The 20,584-nt window shown below is 39.9% G+C and overlaps 2 protein-coding genes across 2 annotated transcripts; one reads left to right on the forward strand and one right to left on the reverse strand.

Moving 5' to 3' along the window:
• Positions 1-3,960: 3,960 nt before the first annotated feature.
• Positions 3,961-6,985, reverse strand: LOC141772229 (uncharacterized). Its single transcript, XM_074643003.1, has 3 exons — positions 5,593-6,985; positions 5,082-5,526; positions 3,961-4,815 (listed from the first exon to the last, which is right to left on the reverse strand). Exons 1-3 carry the CDS (start codon positions 6,921-6,923, stop codon positions 4,678-4,680), a joined length of 1,914 nt encoding a protein of 637 aa, XP_074499104.1. The 5' UTR covers positions 6,924-6,985; the 3' UTR covers positions 3,961-4,677.
• Positions 6,986-10,995: 4,010 nt separating this feature from the next.
• Positions 10,996-19,314, forward strand: efhd2 (EF-hand domain family, member D2). Its single transcript, XM_074643010.1, has 4 exons — positions 10,996-11,554; positions 13,593-13,740; positions 13,841-13,975; positions 16,499-19,314. Exons 1-4 carry the CDS (start codon positions 11,250-11,252, stop codon positions 16,628-16,630), a joined length of 720 nt encoding a protein of 239 aa, XP_074499111.1. The 5' UTR covers positions 10,996-11,249; the 3' UTR covers positions 16,631-19,314.
• Positions 19,315-20,584: the final 1,270 nt, after the last annotated feature.

The following is a 20,584-nucleotide window of genomic DNA, read 5'->3' on the forward strand; positions in this document are numbered from 1 at the left end:
TAGAATTCAAAAACACATTTTTTTTTCTCGTTTTAAACAAAAATCGAAAAACGGTCGTTTTCTCGTTTTTGGTTTCTGAATCAAAAAACGAAAAACAAATCCAATCTGGGCCGTTTTGTTTTTTGCGAATTCCTTTTATCATTATTCATTTTTAATTGAAGAACAGGAGTCACGTGGTTTTCTTGTTTTTTCGTTTTAAACCAAAAACGAAAAATGGAATCCTGTGATGCTCAAAGGAATGAATACTAAATATAAACAGTCGGCGTGAACAAACACATCAGTTTGAGGATAACACTTACAGGTAAAACTCATTCATTTAACCCTTTACAGACTTAATAGCATTCAAAACTGTATTTTGTGGAGCATTTTTGAATGGATGCCTTTAGTGTCATTGCACAGCTTTACAACGAATCTCTGGAGCAACTCCTCTCAGTGGTACAAAACAGAATAAAGTGCAAGATAAAAAGATAAATAGATAAAGGATAAAATAGACAGACCCAATAACTCACATATATAATAAATAAACTGGTAGCAGCATAGATAAACAATATTGCACAGTCAGTGTATTCCTGCAGGATATAATATTGCACGTCACAGTGATAGTGCATAACTACTACTGAGAGTTCAGTTCTTTTATTGTGCATGGATAAGAACTGTTCAGGAGTCTGGGGGTGAAGGTCTTAATAGGCCTATAGCGCCTCCCAGAGGACAGCAGAGTGAACAGGTGGTTGCCTGGGTGAGATGAGTCCTGGATCATGTTTGTTGGTAGTAGTAAGTATCAACTAACTTCCATCATGGAAAATGTGAGATTTGAACACTTTCTATGTATTTTACGGTCGAGGCTCTGTGTGTTTGTATAATGTATGTTCCCCACCAATTAAGATTTCTAATTAAAGTAAAAATATTAAATTAACTTTTGTCTCGTGTAAACATTCAACTTAGTTGTACAGTGTAAATAAACATTCTTGCGTTTTTCTATTTCATTTTTATTAGAAAGCCACCGATATTTCTTGATTTTTATAAATAAATATATATAAAACATGAAAAAAATAAGATTACGATAATTGTCAAGTTTTGAAAAACCCCAAAAAAGTATTTAAATAATTTATTTATCTTGTGCACAGAAATACATCTGCAGAAAAGTAGTTTCAGTGGAAAATGGCCACTAGATGTCTCACTAGATGGACAAACAGGATGCCAACTACAGAAGAAGAACAAGTGGACGTTCCTGTCCTCTACGAACCAATCAGAGCAGTGCTCTCTACAGGACCGCCCCATCAGCGGCTGCAATCAGACTTTTTTTCCCCCTTACTTTATATCGAAAGTTCAATACAGTAGTTACATAAACATGTTCAGATTTTTCTATAACAAAAAAAAACAGCAAATATATTTCACAGTATAAAAATTATATAAAAATTAAAGGAAAGGAAAAGATGAATGAAAACAAAAGAAAAGAAAAAATTGAGGTCTGTTAAAGAATTGGAATAAATTTGAAATGTCTAAATAATCTAATTTTGTTAACTAGTTTTTGCCATTTTAGAATTTTTTTGTTTTAAGTTTTCAATCGCAGTCAGATATGTTTTAAAATCTTTAAAAGAATAAAAGGAGGGTTTTGGGGGTACATAAATAGACTCTCTGTTTCCCTCCCAGCACTCGTCCCTCCTTGTGCTTTGGTCTCTGCTGAGCCATTGAGCCATGGTCTCCTGCTGTGTTGCAGCATCCTGAAGTTCAGGGAGAAAATTAAAGCACAAGACTTATTTGTTCTAAATGGGAAGCACTGCATAAATAGATCTGGGCAACATGGCCCCTGTTTTAACATCGAACTCAGGGTTTTCAAACCAAACTGCAGTCAATTTTTAACTGTGCTAACTGACAGGGATCCTCCACAATGCAGTATAACTTTGCTAAATTCTTAACTCTGCTAAAACTGGATGGAAGTTCAGTTAAACTGTATGTAACTAAAATATTCTAAGAAGTGAGATCTCAGAATAGAGACTTGGTGGGGTGGGGGGGGGAGGGAGAAGGGAAACATTGCAATTGTGTCTGATGAAACCACTCTAAACATGCTCTGTAGAAGAACAACATCAGTGTGTTCAAGTTCAGTCTAAAAGAACAGTACTGACAACTCTGTGGTTGGTCTGCTGTTAAGTTCATTAGATATGCCATTCAATATATCTAATGGTAAAAGAGGTGTGTGTTATTACATGTAATAATCTAGATCTTGCAAAGATTGGGATACTTTACATTTAAGAAACAACATTAAAAACTCAATGTAATAATAAACTTGACAGGACAAAAATGATAATGTAGTTTGAGCAGCAGCAAAACAGCAAAACCGAGTGATATGTAGAAATGTCTGAGGCTCACTTTTACCGTTAGATCCTCACATATCGGTCCTGCTCTGTCTCTGTCCCGAAAAAGACAACCCTGTGTCAAAGACAGACCTTCATTATTATAAGAGGTTGATATGGTGAATATGGAGGGTGCGCTTCCATGCGCAATGCTGCAAACATTGGGATACGTTGCATTGAAGAAATAACATTAAAAACGTAATAATAAACTTGACAGGACAGAAACAGTTTGCCTTCAGGGCTTTCTGGCAGAAAGGGTTTATTTTAACCCAAACCATGAAGTTTTCCTAAACATAACTAAGTGGGTTTGATACCTAAACTTAAGGAGATTTCTGGCAGAAAGCCATTAAGACAAACTTCTCCCATGTGCTTTCAGAGCCCTCATCATACATTGTTAACCGACTCTGCCATGAACACTGCCCCCACCCCATGAGTCACATAGTAGGCCTACACTAAATATACTGATGCAGATATCAATTATCATTATTATTAATAATCTATAAATATATTGTAGGGAAACCTGTACGGGATTAATTAATCTATTCATTAAAAAAGGTATAAAATGCACATGAAAAATCTGAATAGCTTCCTTAGCCTACCAATCATAATAATTTAATCTTTTTATGAAGCTAATAAAATAATGTATATCTCAACTCTGAAGTATAGGCCTACCTGAATTTAGTATTTCCCAGTATACAGTACAGTATGGCCACCAGTGGTTTGTGGTAATTAAAGTGATTTGCTTGTATGAATATGCAGCACTAAAACATAATACTAAACATATTAAATGTGAGTCCTGCTTTATTAGGTAATAAACCTGTGTCAAAGACAGACCTTCATTGTGATAAGAGGTTGATTTGGTGAATATAGAGGGTGCGCTTCCATGCTCACAATGATACTTTGCATTGAAAAAAACAACCATAAAAACTCAATGTAATAATAAACTTAATGGAACAAAAATAAATATTTTACCCTCTTTAGGAAATGCAGTTTGTTTTTTTAGTTCTAATAAAAAATGTCCCGACAGCTGTGATGGAGATGGACTCATCCTGAGGACGGCTACTATGTTCCAAATGTTTTTACTAAATAACCTGTAAATCTGTGTGAAACAGCAAAACCGAGTGAAATGTAGAAATGTCTGAAGGTACCGTTAGACCCTCACTGATCCTGTTGTCATGTCGGGAGATTTAAAGAGGCCTCATTAATGAAGTTTCAGATGCTGTGCCAACGTGCGTAAAATGCGCACAGCGCCTCTTTCAATGTGGAGACGCATAAAGCTATCGGTCCTGCTGCTGTGTGATGACTACAATCATTTAATAAACTCAAAGGTTAAAAACAGTCCCTTTAAGTTCTTAAGCCACTTCAGACTCGTAGTAAACCTGCAAAATGTTGCTGAACGTAAAGTTCAGGTGTTTTTCATTTGTTCATTTTCTTTGGATGACCAACACAGACAAAAAACAACTATATTTGGATCAACATATAAAATCAGTTGAGCCAACTTACTGTATATTGTCAGGCTATAGGGAGAAAATGAGAACTCATCAGTGCTTGTCCCCTGATTTATACATCAAACAAAGCATTTCATACAACACATGAGAGGAGTACAGTCTACAATTATCATTTTTTTTATTTTTATTTCCAACAGGAGATAAATGGTACATATTTACAACAGGAGAAGGTAGCTGAAGGTGGGCCTCACAGACCCAGATCAGCTACAGATGCCCAGCCCCAGCTCTCTAAGAAGACGAGGAAAAACTCCCCATGAACATTAGAACAGCATAAAGGACATGGGAAGAAACCTCGGGAAAGGCAATTCAAAGAGAGATCCCCTCTCCTCAGACGGCTGGGTAATCATATCTTTGTGAGGACCAGTTTCACACCAGAAAAGTGAACTCAGTTCACTTCCCAAGAGTAAAATAAAGTGTCAACCCACAAAACAACCCTTTTCCAAGTGCTGTTTAGGGGGTCAAGACTGATTGATCCTCACAAGTATACAAGAACAAATGCATGTGTATGTGTGCGCATTAGTAATCATATCTTTGTGAGGACTGGTTTCACACCAGAAAAGTGAACTCAGTTCACTTCCCAAGAGTAAAATAAAGTGTCAACCCACAAAACAACCCTTTTCCAAGTGCTGTTTAGGGGGTCAAGACTGATTGATCCTCACAAGTATACAAGAACAAATGCATGTGTATGTGTGCGCATTAGTAATCATATCTTTGTGAGGACTGGTTTCACACCAGAAAAGTGAACTCACTTCACTTTACAAGATACAAGAACAATGTATGTGCATTTTCTTTCTCCTGAGCATGGCATTAGCGTGGCATTAGAAGAGCTTCCGGTACCACTTGGTCCTCTTCTTTGTTTTGCCGATCAGATTCTCAAGATCATCCAGCTGGGAGCTTTCGTCGGTCGTCCACTCATATTCTTCCTCCTGCAGAGTCTGCTGGACGCTTTCGGCGGCCTAGGGATGATAATAACTAACAGTTTAATTGTTAACCAACATTAAGCATTTTAACCGATTAACGGTATCGGTTAATAATTACTGAAAAAGCTGAGAAAAACTCAGAGGAGCAGCCCGTCAGTTTAAGGAGAAAAGCTGGTCCACCTTAACAGCCCAACGCCCAACCTTAAAAGCTGGCGCACCGTAGTTGCGAGCCACAAATCTTGTCGGTTAATAACGAGGGTCGGTTATCGGTTAAGAACATTTTTCAAAATTAGCATCCCTACCTTGGCCTGAAGGAGAGATAACTCGTGGCACTCGATGCGATGACTCTGTATCTGCTGCGCAGCCTTCTCCAGAGCGTCCCCGAGGGTGTCGTTGCTCTGTTTTTGCTCGTGTAGCTGAGCAACAAAGGAGAAGCTGGTTTTCTCAGTCTCCTCCAGAAGGGAGGTTTTTTCCTGCTGCCAGAGGAGACGGTCACTCGCTAGCTGATCTTCAAACTTTGTCTTCAGATCAGCCATGATGGTCTTGTGCACCTTGTCCTGCATCTCCAGCTGGACAAGATGGGAGTCATGGGATTTTTCCAGCTCTGCCAAGTGGGAAGACTTGTCCTCCTGCCACATGTGATGTGCAGACTTCAGCTCCTCCTCAGCATACTTTAGAGCAGCCATGATCTTACTCTTATCGACTCGGAGTTCTTCCATTTCAGGAAGACAGTTGGACATGAATTTGTCTGTCTCCTTCCGGATGGCGACAATCCTCGTCGAAAATACGTTTTTCTCAGACTTCAGCAGATCTTCTGACTTTTTCAGATCTGCTGTGAGCTTCTCTGTCTTTGCTCTCTGCTCGTTCAGCTGGGCTTGATGGGTCTTCGCCTCATCCTTCGTCTTTTGGAGGTCCTCCTTTGTCTTGCTCAGCTGTCCTTGTAGTTCTTTCCTCTCAGTCTCGAGCAAGAACTCCATCTCCCACTCCATGTTTGTTTTAGCCAAAGCGAGCATCTTCCTTTCAGCGAGGAGCACAGACTTCTCTTCCTCCAAATCCTTTCGAAGTGCCTCGTTCTCCCCCTTCATCTTCTTCGACTTTAAGTACTGGTTCTTGATGATGCCGTCCTTCTCGCTCAGGTATTTTTTAGCATTGTTCAGCATCGAGCAGAACTTCTCCAACTGGAAGTACTGGTTCTTGATGATGCCGTCCTTCTCGTTCAGGTCTTTTTGTGCATTGTTCACCATCGAGCAGAACTTCTCCAACTGTAAGTACTGGCTCTTGATGATGCCGTCCTTCTCGCTCAGGTATTGTTTAGCACTGTTCAGCATCGATCTAACCTTCTTCAACTCGAAGTCCTGGCTCTTGATGATGCCGTCTTTTTCGCTCAGGTCTTGTTGAGCGCTGTTCAGCATCGAGCCGACCTTCTCCAACTGGAGGTCCTGGCTCTTAATGATGCCGTCCTTCTCGCTCAGGTCTTTTTGAGCATTGTTCAGCATCGAGCCAACCTGCTTCAAACGGTAGCCCTGGTTCTGAATGATGCCGTCCTTCTTGCTCCGGTCTTTTTTAGCATTGTTCGGCATCGAGCCAACCTTCTTCAGCTGGAAGTCCTGGCTCTTAATGATGCCGTCCTTCTCGCTCAGGTCTTTTTGTGCATTGTTCAGCATCGAGCAGACCTTCTCCAACTGGAAGTCCCGGTTCTTGATGATGCTGTCCTTCTCGCTCAGGTGTTGTTCAGCATCGTTCAGCATCGAGCCAACCTTCTTCAACTGGAAGTCCTGGTCCTTGATGATGCGGTCCTTCTTGCTCAGGTCTTTTTGAGCATTTGATTTCAGGGACTTATCCCTAGACGGAGAGTGGTCACGTTTAGCATGAGCCTTATCGAGCTGGGCTTTCAGGCCAGATATCTCCCTCTGCAACAGGTCCTTCTCTTGGCCCCAATTGATGTCCTTCTGATCATGAAGCCAATCGAAGAAATTGCCCAGACCGTCCTGCTGGACGTCCAGGAGGATTCTCCCCTCAGATGTACTGCGGGTGATCTTCGCCTCGCTGTCATTCAGCTGATCCCTGCATGTTTCTTCCAGGGTAGTGAGGAAGAAATCCTTCGTTTCAAACTCATTGGAGTCGAAATCAATGTATTGCGTCATTGTCTCAGTTTTTCTTCTCCTCTCGATAACAACTCTGCCACAGTCAAATAACGATCTGATCCAAACTTCTGGTGCTGGGGGGTATATGTAGATTACCAACATTCTAGAAGTGATGATGCGTCAAGGGCGATGGCTGACCGTATTCCTTTCTACTCCTATTCCTTCATTCCTTTGATTCTATCGTTGCTATGGATACCAGTTTGATTACGTTTGAAAATATGAATGTAATGATTTCTGATTATTCCTAAAATATAGCAAAGAAGGTACACTTTACACTAGGGAGATTTGTCAAGTATTAAATACTCTTATCAACATGGGAGTGGACACATAATGCTGCACAACACAAAGTAACAGCAGAAATATAATATAAAAGTTATAATCTCATCAATTTTAGGACTCATTCCTGTAGCACTCTGTAGCAAGCTCTGCAACTATAGTGTTCTGGTTCAATCTCACCGCTCAACTTTATTTTCCAGCAGCAGCAGGCAGCGACGTACATGAAACCTGCCTTGGCGAAGGTCTGCGCTCCCCGAGTGCACTTCTAGTTTCATATGATGCCAGTGTCAGTGAAAGTAATGGCCCCACCTTTGAATATAAAGGCTACAGTCAGTAGTCACAGAAGGCCTACTCATAAAATGCACTGACTTCACTGATACCGAATCTCCCTCCAAACTAAATTGAAAAGCTGACGGACCCTGAATATGATCTGATCAATACCACGTTTGCAGATTGATTTGTTGACTATGTAATGTCACAGGACTGACAAATTCCATAGGTTGTGTCGGCCACGTAATGTAGTCAACAATGAACAACAGCTATGAAACTGAACATTAGCTTGATGATGTTGTAGAATGTGAAGGTATTTGGTAGCCTACTGTGTGAGAGAATGTGTATTTTTATGGATCAATAGGTATGGCGGCAATCACTTCAGGGTGTCGGATCAGGACACTATTTTGTGTTCAGGTGAGAGTGTAGAAACAGAGAGATGCAGAGTCCAAGTGTAGAGTTAAGGCTGTTTATCTTGATGCAGATCAAAGCATACAAAATAATGGTGTGTGAAGTGGTCTGGGTATCATCGGATAATCCGTAACTCCTTTAGAATTCAAAAACACATTTTTTTTTCTCGTTTTAAACAAAAATTGAAAAACGGCCGTTTTCTCGTTTTTGGTTTCTGAATCAAAAAACGAAAAACAAATCCAATCTGGGCCGTTTTGTTTTTTGCGAATTCCTTTTATCATTATTCATTTTTAATTGAAGAACAGGAGTCACGTGGTTTTCTTGTTTTTTCGTTTTAAACCAAAAACGAAAAATGGAATCCTGTGATGCTCAAAGGAATGAATACTAAATATAAACAGTCGGCGTGAACAAACACATCAGTTTGAGGATAACACTTACAGGTAAAACTCATTCATTTAACCCTTTACAGACTTAATAGCATTCAAAACTGTATTTTGTGGAGCATTTTTGAATGGATGCCTTTAGTGTCATTGCACAGCTTTACAACGAATCTCTGGAGCAACTCCTCTCAGTGGTACAAAACAGAATAAAGTGCAAGATAAAAAGATAAATAGATAAAGGATAAAATAGACAGACCCAATAACTCACATATATAATAAATAAACTGGTAGCAGCATAGATAAACAATATTGCACAGTCAGTGTATTCCTGCAGGATATAATATTGCACGTCACAGTGATAGTGCATAACTACTACTGAGAGTTCAGTTCTTTTATTGTGCATGGATAAGAACTGTTCAGGAGTCTGGCGGTGAAGGTCTTAATAGGCCTATAGCGCCTCCCAGAGGACAGCAGAGTGAACAGGTGGTTGCCTGGGTGAGATGAGTCCTGGATCATGTTTGTTGGTAGTAGTAAGTATCAACTAACTTCCATCATGGAAAATGTGAGATTTGAACACTTTCTATGTATTTTACGGTCGAGGCTCTGTGTGTTTGTATAATGTATGTTCCCCACCAATTAAGATTTCTAATTAAAGTAAAAATATTAAATTAACTTTTGTCTCGTGTAAACATTCAACTTAGTTGTACAGTGTAAATAAACATTCTTGCGTTTTTCTATTTCATTTTTATTAGAAAGCCACCGATATTTCTTGATTTTTATAAATAAATATATATAAAACATGAAAAAAATAAGATTACGATAATTGTCAAGTTTTGAAAAAAAAAAAAAAAGTATTTAAATAATTTATTTATCTTGTGCACAGAAATACATCTGCAGAAAAGTAGTTTCAGTGGAAAATGGCCACTAGATGTCTCACTAGATGGACAAACAGGATGCCAACTACAGAAGAAGAACAAGTGGACGTTCCTGTCCTCTACGAACCAATCAGAGCAGTGCTCTCTACAGGACCGCCCCATCAGCGGCTGCAATCAGACTTTTTTTCCCCCTTACTTTATATCGAAAGTTCAATACAGTAGTTACATAAACATGTTCAGATTTTTCTATAACAAAAAAAAACAGCAAATATATTTCACCGTATAAAAATAATATAAAATTAAAGGAAAGGAAAAGATGTATGAAAACAAAAGAAAAGAAAAAATTGGGGTATGTTAAACAATTGGAATAAATTTGAAATGTCTAAATAATCTAATTTTGTTATCTGGTTTTTGCCATTTTAGAATTTTTTTGTTTTAAGTTTTCAATCGCAGTCAGATATGTTTTAAAATCTTTAAAAGTATAAAAGGAGGGTATTCATTTATTCCATATCATTTTATGTCAATTTCATCTGCCAAAAAACTGGGATTTATTTTTTTTATTAGTATTTTATTGATTTTTTACATGAACATTGTCACATTTTGGTCCACAAATCAAACTCATATATGCAAAATAATAATAATATAAAAAATGATCCTACATAAATAAATAAATACAAATATAATATAAATAAAAAACATTTAAAAAAATATTTACAAAATCCTAATATACAAATTAAATACAAAAAATACAAATCAAATACATATTCCTACATTCATCTGCACCATGGTCTAATCTAATATACAAGCATCCAATCAGACACATAAAGAGTGTGTGTGAGTGCTATGTATGCATTAAGTATTGTGTGATGGTGTGTGCTTTTCTTAAAGATCTGTCCACATGAGCAAGGTATTCCAAGAAGTAAATAAAAACTGGGATTGTTAAAAGAGAGTAATATCTCAATCTTTGTTAGTATATCTTCTTTTTCTTTTGGGCGGCTGGAGCGAGGGCTGAGAGGCGAGGTTAAAGGAAACGCTACTGCGCATGTTCCATGGGCCCAATGGATGCGGAAGATCGCCGGAACATCCGGGTACTTAATCTCGGCAGTCGAGCCATTTTTGGTTTCATGCGCCAACTGAGCAACTTTCACATGAACTGTCATAGGAATGACCGAGAGCCTGCCTACAACGCTGTTCTCTTTATACACCCATCATGGTTTGGCCACTACGGAAATGTGCTTCAAAGTTCAGTGCTGTTCCTGGGAGGCTCGGTGGAGGGCAGCCGTTGCTGCGTCTGCCGCAAATACAACTGAAGAAGAAGAAGACAAGCCTACAGAATGGTGATGGGAATATCGGCTCTTTTTAATGAGCCAGATCATTTGGCTAAACTCACCAAGAAGATCCGGCTCTTTCGGCTCCTAAACGGCTTTTCATTTTACCACTTCTGCCTTTTATAATTCAGCCAAATTTAGCGCTGTTTGACATATGATTAGTATGTGGGCACATATAATCATTTAAATTATTCAATATAATTATACTAAACCTTATAATTTCCAGAATACCATCATTTTACATGCTGCTTTGTTTCCGACATCTTGTCTGCTATTCGCGCACCGCACTCCTCTCTCTCTCTTTCACACCTTAGCAGCCTCTGCCATCAGTGTGTGAATGGGTGCATGCTGACATGTAGTGAAAAGCGCTTTGAGTGGTCGAAAGACTAGAAAAGCGCTATATAAATACAAGACCATTTACCACTGGAATTAAGTAAAGAAAAAAACGAGAGCCGGCTCTTATCGTTCACTTAAAAGAGCCGGCTCAAAGAGCCGACTCGTTCGCGACCAACACATCCCTAAAGCCTCCAGAGTGCTACGTAGTTAATGAGCCGCTACAACATCCTGAAGTGAAGGCATTAGTCTATACGTGGAGCTCGAGCCCTGGAAATGTAAACAAAATGTTAGATAAGGAAGTATAGTTTAGACTAATTAGCTTCAGCTCTCGCCATAAATAGCCGTCCACATCCTGTATAAGAGGAGGAGGGTGTGTTGTCTGTGCTCCTCCTCCTCCTCCTCTTACTGTAGTTCCTCCAGCTAGATATCGTTATCTACACCAGTGTGAAAATGGCCTCAGACGAGCTGTCGTCGAAGCTCAGCCGTCGGCTCCAGATAGAGGAAGGAGCCGAGGAGCCCGTCGCCGTGGACCTCGTCCCAGACCACCAGGAGGACGGTGATGGGTCGGCGGAAGAAGAGAAGTCCAGCACGGCCAACGCGGACTCTGAGCTGGGCGCCAAGCTGCTGCGGAGAGGAGAGCTGAACGACGGGCAGGGAGAGCAGCGGCAGCCCAGCATGAAGGTCTTCAACCCGTACACCGAGTTCAAGGAGTTCTCACGGCAGCAGATCAAGGACATGGAGAAGATGTTCAAGACGTGAGTGTGTGAGAGAGACTGATATATACCTCTGACAGGTTGGAGGTTAAAGCTTAAAACTCCAGCCCAATGGTGTTTGCTCTTTTCAATTTCTTATAACAGGGAAGTCACGTTAAGATTACTCATATAAGGAAGTTGAGTAGGCAGGTTGTTCTAGGTCACATGGTGATTTCAGGTTTTTACTAGCCCACTGTAGAGTAATAGTTCCACCTACATCGCAGAGTGACACTAAACAGAGAGAATCAGTGTTGTTATATTGGTCACACCATATAAAGGCTGTAAGGCTGGAGCTTTTGATATGATGGGCGTTACACTTCATTTGATAACAGATTGACAAGTGAACTGAAGAAAAAGAAAGAAAGAAAGTAAATAATCAGTTTTGGGAGCTGTAGTTAATGTTCAATCTAATGTTGGCCCACCCCATGGGTTTCTGCAGCGTGGGTGATTGCAGGGTGGGGACATTGTGCAAGTCAGTGATAAGGGAAATCTGACAACAGGCTCTCATTGAGTATTGTATATTGTTCTCAATTCACTGAAAAAATGCAGTGACTTGACCTTTTCAAGTTTGCCAGATGACCTTTAACCCTCATTCTAGAGTTGGGACGTAACATATTTTAATTGTAATTTCACACAAATGGGCACTTATAGTAGTTTTGCCTTTCAGATCAGACATGGTGAAAGAATAAAGACATGTATACAGCTATTTGAAATGTAGAAATCTTAGTTAAACAAGGGGCCTGGTACTCTTTATGTTACCTGGTGTCACTTTGGTATTACAAAGCTGGTCATCGCCTTGCTCTGTAACTCTGGGTTTTGTAATCCAGCTATGAGCTTGTTCATATGACAGAGGGGGAAGTTGCTTGATTAAAAGCAACATCATCAGAACCATGAATGAAGAACGCAATATGACAGGATATTAAATGGTCATTCCCGTGGGAAAATGTGGTTATAGCGACAGCAAAAAGACATTCAACTAGGTGAAATATGATCACATAAAGAATAGAGTAAGAAGCTGTAGAAAGAAATATTGAAAGTAAGACTATAAATAAGTGCAGGAATTATTATATGCCTTTAGTATAGAGTGATTATTTATTGCTTTTTTTGTCTGATGATGAGCAAACTATTATGAATATGTGATACATATAAAAATGCCAAAAGTAATGTTTCAGCTGCTAAAGGAGAGAGGAAAGTAGTTAATGCCTGATGAGGTCTATCTGACTGAAGAGTTGCGTTTGGGAGCTAATAAACTGTGTGTGGAGGGTATAGTTTTTAAGTTATAGATATAGTCTCATATCTTGTAACAAATCTTCCTGCAACAAAAAGTCTTCTGTTTCTTCTGCTGTTGCTTTTGACATTGGCCTTTTTTTAGTTGAAGAGCTTTAGTCTTATAAACAGGAAACTGTTGCTAAGATTGACTGAGGTTCTGCTTTTGCATCAGCATGACTTCTGGCTATTTCTGTGTCATGCTCAGCCCAGATTCTTCAGGTTCCTTTCACGTCCAGGCCTGTCCGTGGATTTTAAATGCACTGCTTACACATACTCTCTTTGTGCAGCCATCTTCAAAAGGGCTCAGACGTGCAGTTTGGGCATTTATCCTGGAGTTAAAGTCATTCTAATGTGCAAAGACCCCGCGGGGAGTCGGGGACGCAGCTGAAAGAAGGCTGAAATAGTCACCCACGCCGTAACAATACTGCAGAGTGTGATGAAGTGTAATCTTTTCATCCATTATATTCTGTACGGGTTTTATAGTATCGCTGCCCCATCGGGACGTATCCATCTGACTTTTGAGTATTCCCTTACATTAATAAGACTGTTAATTACATCTGTTAATACGCATTCACACACATCTGTAATTTTTTCTTTTGCCAGCTGTCCTTCCTGCATTTGGCAGCTTCAACCATGTTATTATTAATCTGGATTATGTGTTTGACTGCTCTGTATTTGTCTAATATTATAGTTTGGATGAATTTTCTTTCAGCTCTGTAGCCGAGCGGTAGCCGAGCTGTAACAAACCAGTTTTCTACTTGATTCTGTCAAGGTTTGATGCTGGCAAAGACAACTACATCGACCTGATGGAGCTGAAGCTGATGATGGAGAAGCTCGAAGCACCGCAGACGCACCTCGCTTTGAAGAACATGATCAAGGAGGTGGACGAGGACCTGGATAACAAGCTTAGCTTCAGAGAGGTGAAACAAGAAAAAACTGATTAGAAATCAGTCATAGGATGTCTGTCATTTTTTCCTTCTGTCTACATCAAGTGTCTCTCTATTCTCCTGTCCTTCTCAGTTCCTGCTCATCTTCAGGAAGGCAGCAGCAGGAGAGCTGGCGGAGGGCAGCGGCCTCAGTGTCCTCGCTAACCTTTCTGAAATCGATGTCTCCACAGAGGGGGTCAAAGGAGCCAAGAGCTTCTTTGAAGCAAAAGTAAGTACAAGTGACACGGGCCCAATCCCTATGTCCCCTCAGGGACTTGACTGATGTCACCTAGTAAATGGTTCTGTGAAAGGCTGCAAGGGCTTGAAATGGTATAAATATGAAATCGGACAGCACTTTGCTGCGACATTACCATGATGATGGCAATCGTGGGTTTTTATTTTTCACCTTTTTTACTATCTATTTGAACCCATGTGCCGTCCTCCTTGTTTATTTTCTTTTTTCTTTTTATGCCTCCGGGTTTGGGCTTCCCCTGGTAACCGTGGTAACCCTGTGTTTAACGTCACAACACTCTGACTTGACGGTTTGACAGTGGGACAGCCCTAAACCCTCACGGACTTGGCGGGAACACGCCTTAAAGTAGGACATTGGGAATTGGGCCTTCTTTTTTTTCTTTGTCATTGTGTTTTCATTGAATTTTTCATACATACAGGGTACAGATACAAACAGGGATGACACAAACATAATGAGTGGAGAAAAAAAAAAAAAAAAAAAGTGACAACAACGAAATAGCAAAAGAAAAAAAAAACAACAGAAAAACCACCAGTTCACATAGTTCAAGTAGTTTGTATGTACAAAATAAAATTTTAGAAAGACGTAACTGGCGTAGTTAGACGTTCCACATAACAAATAAAAGGCCTCCATTGTATATTGTTTGGCCAGATAGGAAACTGTAATGATAAGAGTAATGCCATTTGCATCCCTTTTATAATAACGATAAAAAGTGTTGTGAACAGATAAGGACATGCTGTTAGAAAACGGCCTGCAACACACACACACAAACACAGGTCTTTGGCTCCACCTATTGGATGCTGTTACACATGGACCACACTTTATGAAAACAGAGCTTGCAAATACTCAATCAACAAAGTAATGTTTCGTCTATTTAAGTGTTAACTCCAGACGAATTGTCAATAAGAAGAATAAACTGGCAGTTTATTAGATATCACATGCATATTAGGGCATTAGAGAGATTAAAATAGGTTATTGCCATGGCTTAAATAGCCATTACCTGTTAATAATCATAGTTGTGGCAGAATGTTCTCCTGTACATGGGACTTGCCCAGCTCAGGATCCACAAAATAATCTTCCTCTCCCTCAAATGTGATCCGGAGCGTATGAGGAAAGCGGAGGCTGAATTTGACGCCGGGGATATCGTTTCAGAAACCGCTTCACACCGGTGAAGGTTGTTGGGAGATGTATGGGCTTAATTTCATCTACAATCTCTTTGAAAATGAGACAAGATGTGGCAACAACTGACGTCAACACTCTCTTCTGTCCATTCCCATAGAGATTTACTGTATGTTGAAAACCTGTGGACCTACACGCAAAAAAACCTCTCAACATATGACCTGCCTAATTAAGACATGGAGTGACTCTGAACCCTAGACTGTTGTTGCCTGGTCTTCACTCTTTCCAGGCTTTTGGCGAAGGGTTAATATGTATCCATCCATTAGCTATATAGCCGATTATCCTTGAGCGTCGCAGGCAGGGCTGGAGCCAATCACAGCTTACAACCATTCACACACATTTTCACACCTATGGGCAATTTAGACTCAGGGTTAATATGTTGTTGTGTTGTTAATATCTTATGTTTCACCCCTCAGTCTAGTGACAGAGTGTGATTCCTGGTGTATTTATGAGTGAAGGAAAAAAGTAAAATCGATTAAAATGCAATTTCACTTTAGTAAAGCTAGTGAAATTGGAATCAAATGAATGACTTGATATTAGGGCTGTCAATTGATTAAAATATTTAATCGCGATTAATTGCATGATTGTCCATTTTTTTTATCTGTCAAAATGCACTTTAAAGGTCCCATATTATAAAAAAGTGAGATTTTCATGTTTTTTTATTATAAAGTAGGCTTAAGTCCTATATAAATACTGTGAAAGTATCGAAACACTCAATCCACATGGAAATACACACAGCCCGTATTTAGAAACTCTGCATTTGAAACAAACTGTCAGCATTTCTGTCCATTTGCGATGTCACAAATATACAATATTTAGACCCTTGACACAATTTTAAACGTAAACATTCTAAACGTGTCCCAATTTATTCCAGGTTGCAGTGTATGTGAATGTCATCAGCTGACAGGACGTAAACATGGACCCAAGCTGTTGCCTAGCAACGCAATTCTGTTGCAATTCCGTTGCAATTCCGTCAAAATGCGCTAGAACGGAGCATTTAAGACAACGGGTAAATCAGGCATATTTAGGCTGACAGTATGAGGAAAATTAAGTTTTTTTTTAACATTACAGCATGTAAACATGTTCTAGTAGAAACACAAAATACAAGTATGAACCTGAAAATGAGCACGATATGGGACCTTTAACACATTTACTTCCTAAACAGTTTTAAAAAATCTTGATTTAAAGTAGGAAATATCTTCTACACTGTGTGCCTACTTCAGTTTTTGATACTGGGTGCAGCACACAATGTTGTAGCCACAGGTGTTCAGGAGCTCCACTCCCATCACCTGACAGCTGTGTGTTTTTTTTGCTGTCGGACAGGTTCAGGCCATCAACGATACCAACCGTTTCGAGGCAGAAATCCGCCAAGAGCAGGAGGTCAAGAAGAAGCAGGGCGAGGAGCAGAAACAGAGACGCAGTGCTTTCAAAGATCTGCAGTCAGCCTTCAAGTGACCGCCTCTCGCTCTCGCTCTCTCTCTCTCTCGCTCTCTCGCTCTCTCTCGCTCTCTCTCTCTCTCTCTCTCTCTCTCTCTCTCTCTCTCTCCTCTCAGGACCCGTCACTCTCTGTGCTACACTAAATGCTGTCAGTATAGTCAATGTGTGTGTTTCAATGTTCCATGTATGTGAGACGGTGGTAGTCAAACGCAGGCTCAAAGTCTGACACGTGCTGGTCATTAGTCTATGATAAAACAGCACTGGGTACGTTATGAAAATCAGCACTTCGTATGCGGATAACAGATAAAGAATCACCGATTCATCCGTCTAGAAGTTATTCATTTAGGTGTGCAGCTCAGGAACACTCTCAAACATCGTATATGATAGCGTGCGGGTGGTTTTCAGTCTGAAAAACCATTACCTGTTGTATGTTTGGAACTTAAATCTGTAAACTGTAACTAAAACGACCCAGTGGTCCAGCTCTTAGTATTTAAGTAGACGTGATGAATGCACTTGTCCCGCTGTCTTGGCTACTGTGTACGTCAGCTTTATTTGAGCTACTGTGTGTGTGTGACTTTACTCATTCCAGAACAGAATCCACAGTGACACCTTGCAGACATTGCAAGCCGTCAGTCACGCAAACATTTTCAAAAAGTGTTCAATGTTGAACAAATGAATAGCTGAGGTCTACACTTTTACTGTAAGCTCTGTATTTTTGTACAATAGGGTTTGGGGTGGGTAGTGAGTAGATTTTGCTAATTGATTCGGGATGCTTGTGGTGGTCATTTTTCTGCACCGTGTTTTGCGCGGGCCCTCTGCTCTGAAGCAGCTTTAAAATATTATTTTTTATTTTTTTTATTTTAACATTTCTTTTCCAGCTTTAGTCATTATTACTGTCCTATCAGCTCACAGCCTCAACATTTACCACAATTAATCTGTCTTTTTGGTGTTGGAATTGGCAATTACTGAACATGACTGTTTGTTGACTCAGGAGTGGCATTGTATTGTAATTAATTGATCATATTGTTGTATATTTTACTAAATTCTAATTCCGAGCACCTGAATTAATACAGACTTTTACTGATGTGATATATATATACTGTAAGTCAGTGAAGCACTTTGCCATACCCTGTCATACTGTAAGTCATCTTATGTATCAGAAAAATATTCTTTTGAATGATATCACAGTGTATTCAACTGTATGCTAGATATATATCTAATATAAAAACCTGTCAAACACACCAGCCAAATATCACATTTGTATATGATCTTTAGGATTATCACTTTAAATAGTCTCAATCTGAGATCTTTGGCCCTGTTCAGACCTGGTATTAACATGCGTCCTCAGTGATCGGATCACAAGTGGACAGCTTCAAGTACGTCTGTTCACACCTGGCATTAGAATGCGTCTCCACATGCGTCTCGAGTGGCTACTTGTGATCCGATGTCACTTCCCCGCTCTGTATGCAAATAAACACACAGTAAACACGCAGCTGATACAGCAGACGCTGTGACGTAATACTACAGGAATGTCTGTAGTAATATCGTGAATTTGGGAACATTTTCGGGTGTCCGCTTCGCACAAAGCAGCGGAACAAAAACACCGACAAATCTCTGACAATATGATAATAATGCACTTCCTGTTCCCAGTCTGATAGTCTGAAAACATGTAGGCTATAGATAAGGCATATTTAAAAAAAAAAAAAAAAAATACAGATGTATCGACAGGATACAGTAGAGCACAGAGGCCGCTTTGCTGCGAGGCAGCCGAGTGCTCGCCTGTCTGTTCACCTGAGGAGCGCGGCGACCCCGCGGATCCCAGCGGGACATCAGTTGAGTAGGCGGTCCTTAATGTGGCCCAGGGCACATTCGCGTACACACTGTTAAAAGAATGTGGCCATATGTGGCCCAGACCACCTCTGAATGTGGTCTGAAAGATCCGATCTCAATGCGTCTGGAGTGCGTTCACACCTGTACTTAGAGCTGTCCACTTGTGATCGGATCACTGAGGACGCATGTTAATACCAGGTCTGAACAGGGACTTTAATTTGTGCGTAATTTAAAAATCTTTTTTTGGACAGATTTGTTATCCCTAAATGTTTTCTCTGGTGCCATTTTGTGGGAGAAACTTTTGGTTTGTACTGTGTAAAACAATATGCAAGCTCTGGATGTTGACGCGTGTCAGCTCTTCACAGCACATTGTGACTGAAATTCTCGCTCTTAATGAATAATTGAACAGACATTCCATCACAATATGAAAAATCCTTTTTTACACTGTTTTCTTTAGGGTGAGGCCGGGGTTTCTTTGAAATTTCCTCACAGTTCATTGTTGATTGTTGAACGCACTGTCGGGTTTTGCAACTTCAGCAGTGAGCTGTGAGGAAATTTTGGGATTTCAGGGTTTGGTTAGGGGTCAGGGTTCAAACATTTCTTGTGTAAAGTGGAGGATGGTCAGTGAGTAGTTGTGATGTGGGGTTTTGTCAGATTTATTATAAGTTTTTTAACAGACTTTCACAGAGATCTGTCCCCACACAATCAAAAACTTTGTGTTTCCTGCTGAAACAAGACACTGGTAGTTGTAATATCTGGATTTTTGTGGGGGTTTTTTGGTACTGATTTCTCCAAATATTCAAAGAAAGACCATTACTTTCCTTTTGGAAGAATAAAAAAAAAAAAACATGAGCCCCAATTATATACAGAAATATTTCATTTTTGTGTCTCCTTGGTTGATTCTCTATTGATTATGTCCAGGATTATGCCAACACTGTATTGTAGTGGAGGGCTAATGGGAAACAAAAGTTGAATTTATTTTAAACTTCACTCCATTAAACATTGCCTAATTACCGATGCACACATAGTGGATTCCGTGATTTGTTTTCCCTCCACTGAATTCTTCTCCCACGTCATTCCTTAATGTCCTTATTGTTACCGGAATACCGCCAAATGTTTAAACTACTGTCATTACGCCCAATCCAGTGGAGCTTCACTCTAAAGCAACATACTGTAAATGTGAATGGAAATAATGTTGACATTGTTATTTAGACAGACTTTTCTTTGCCATTCTGTTGCTAGGGGAAGAGATTTGGTCCGAGTTACTTCCTGTCAGCTACTGCCATAACAAACATTGAAACAGGAAATAGAAAGGGGCCCATTTAAAATGTTTATGTTGTCAAGCTTGAAAAGGTCTATTCATCTTACATTGCCCCGCCATTTCACCATCAATATGGGTTATTGAGTACAAATTGATGGGCAAAGTGATCATTTATCCATTTAAAACAAGGCAAAAGTGAGCATGGCTCACATACCCCCGCTCACTGCTTGACCCCTACTAAAGTAGGGCCAAAGGTTTTGCCCTTTTGGAACTAATGGCATTAATGGGCATTAACTAATGGGCACCCTGGACTTCTAACCCCCAAAAGGTACAACTAGACCACACTGTCAACCATCATACCAAATCTGAAGTTCCTAAGGGAAATAGTTTTCGAGTTCTGCTCCAGAAATGAAAGTGTGACACGCAAACGGACGCACATAAAGACGGATGGACACACAGAGCGCTATATAACCCCGACTACCTTGTCGCTGGGGTGTCATAAAATTAACAAGACAAAAAAGTGTGCAAAAAATGAAGGGATCTTAATACTTTCTGAAGCCACTCTTAAGTACTGTATATTTATTTCTTGTGCAGTACACTTCTTTGTGCTAATTGGAGATGTTTAAATTGGTATTGTTAATTTAATTATATGGTTAAATAACAATACATGGTATTGCAGAAATGAGAATCCCAGCAGTGTGTGTGCACGGTATATTTTGCATAGTCAACCAACAATGTCGCGAAACATGTAAAAGCACTGTCCTCAAGTATTGCCGCGCTTAGTCCTATTTGTCAAACTGTGTTCTCCCTGTTGACTGTGAACACGAGGGGCCGGACAGTAAGTTCCACATCCAGGGCTCTCAAGTAACACTGCTCTCAAT

Source organism: Sebastes fasciatus, chromosome 8, assembly GCF_043250625.1.
Source record: "Sebastes fasciatus isolate fSebFas1 chromosome 8, fSebFas1.pri, whole genome shotgun sequence".
Lineage (NCBI taxonomy): Eukaryota > Metazoa > Chordata > Actinopteri > Perciformes > Sebastidae > Sebastes > Sebastes fasciatus.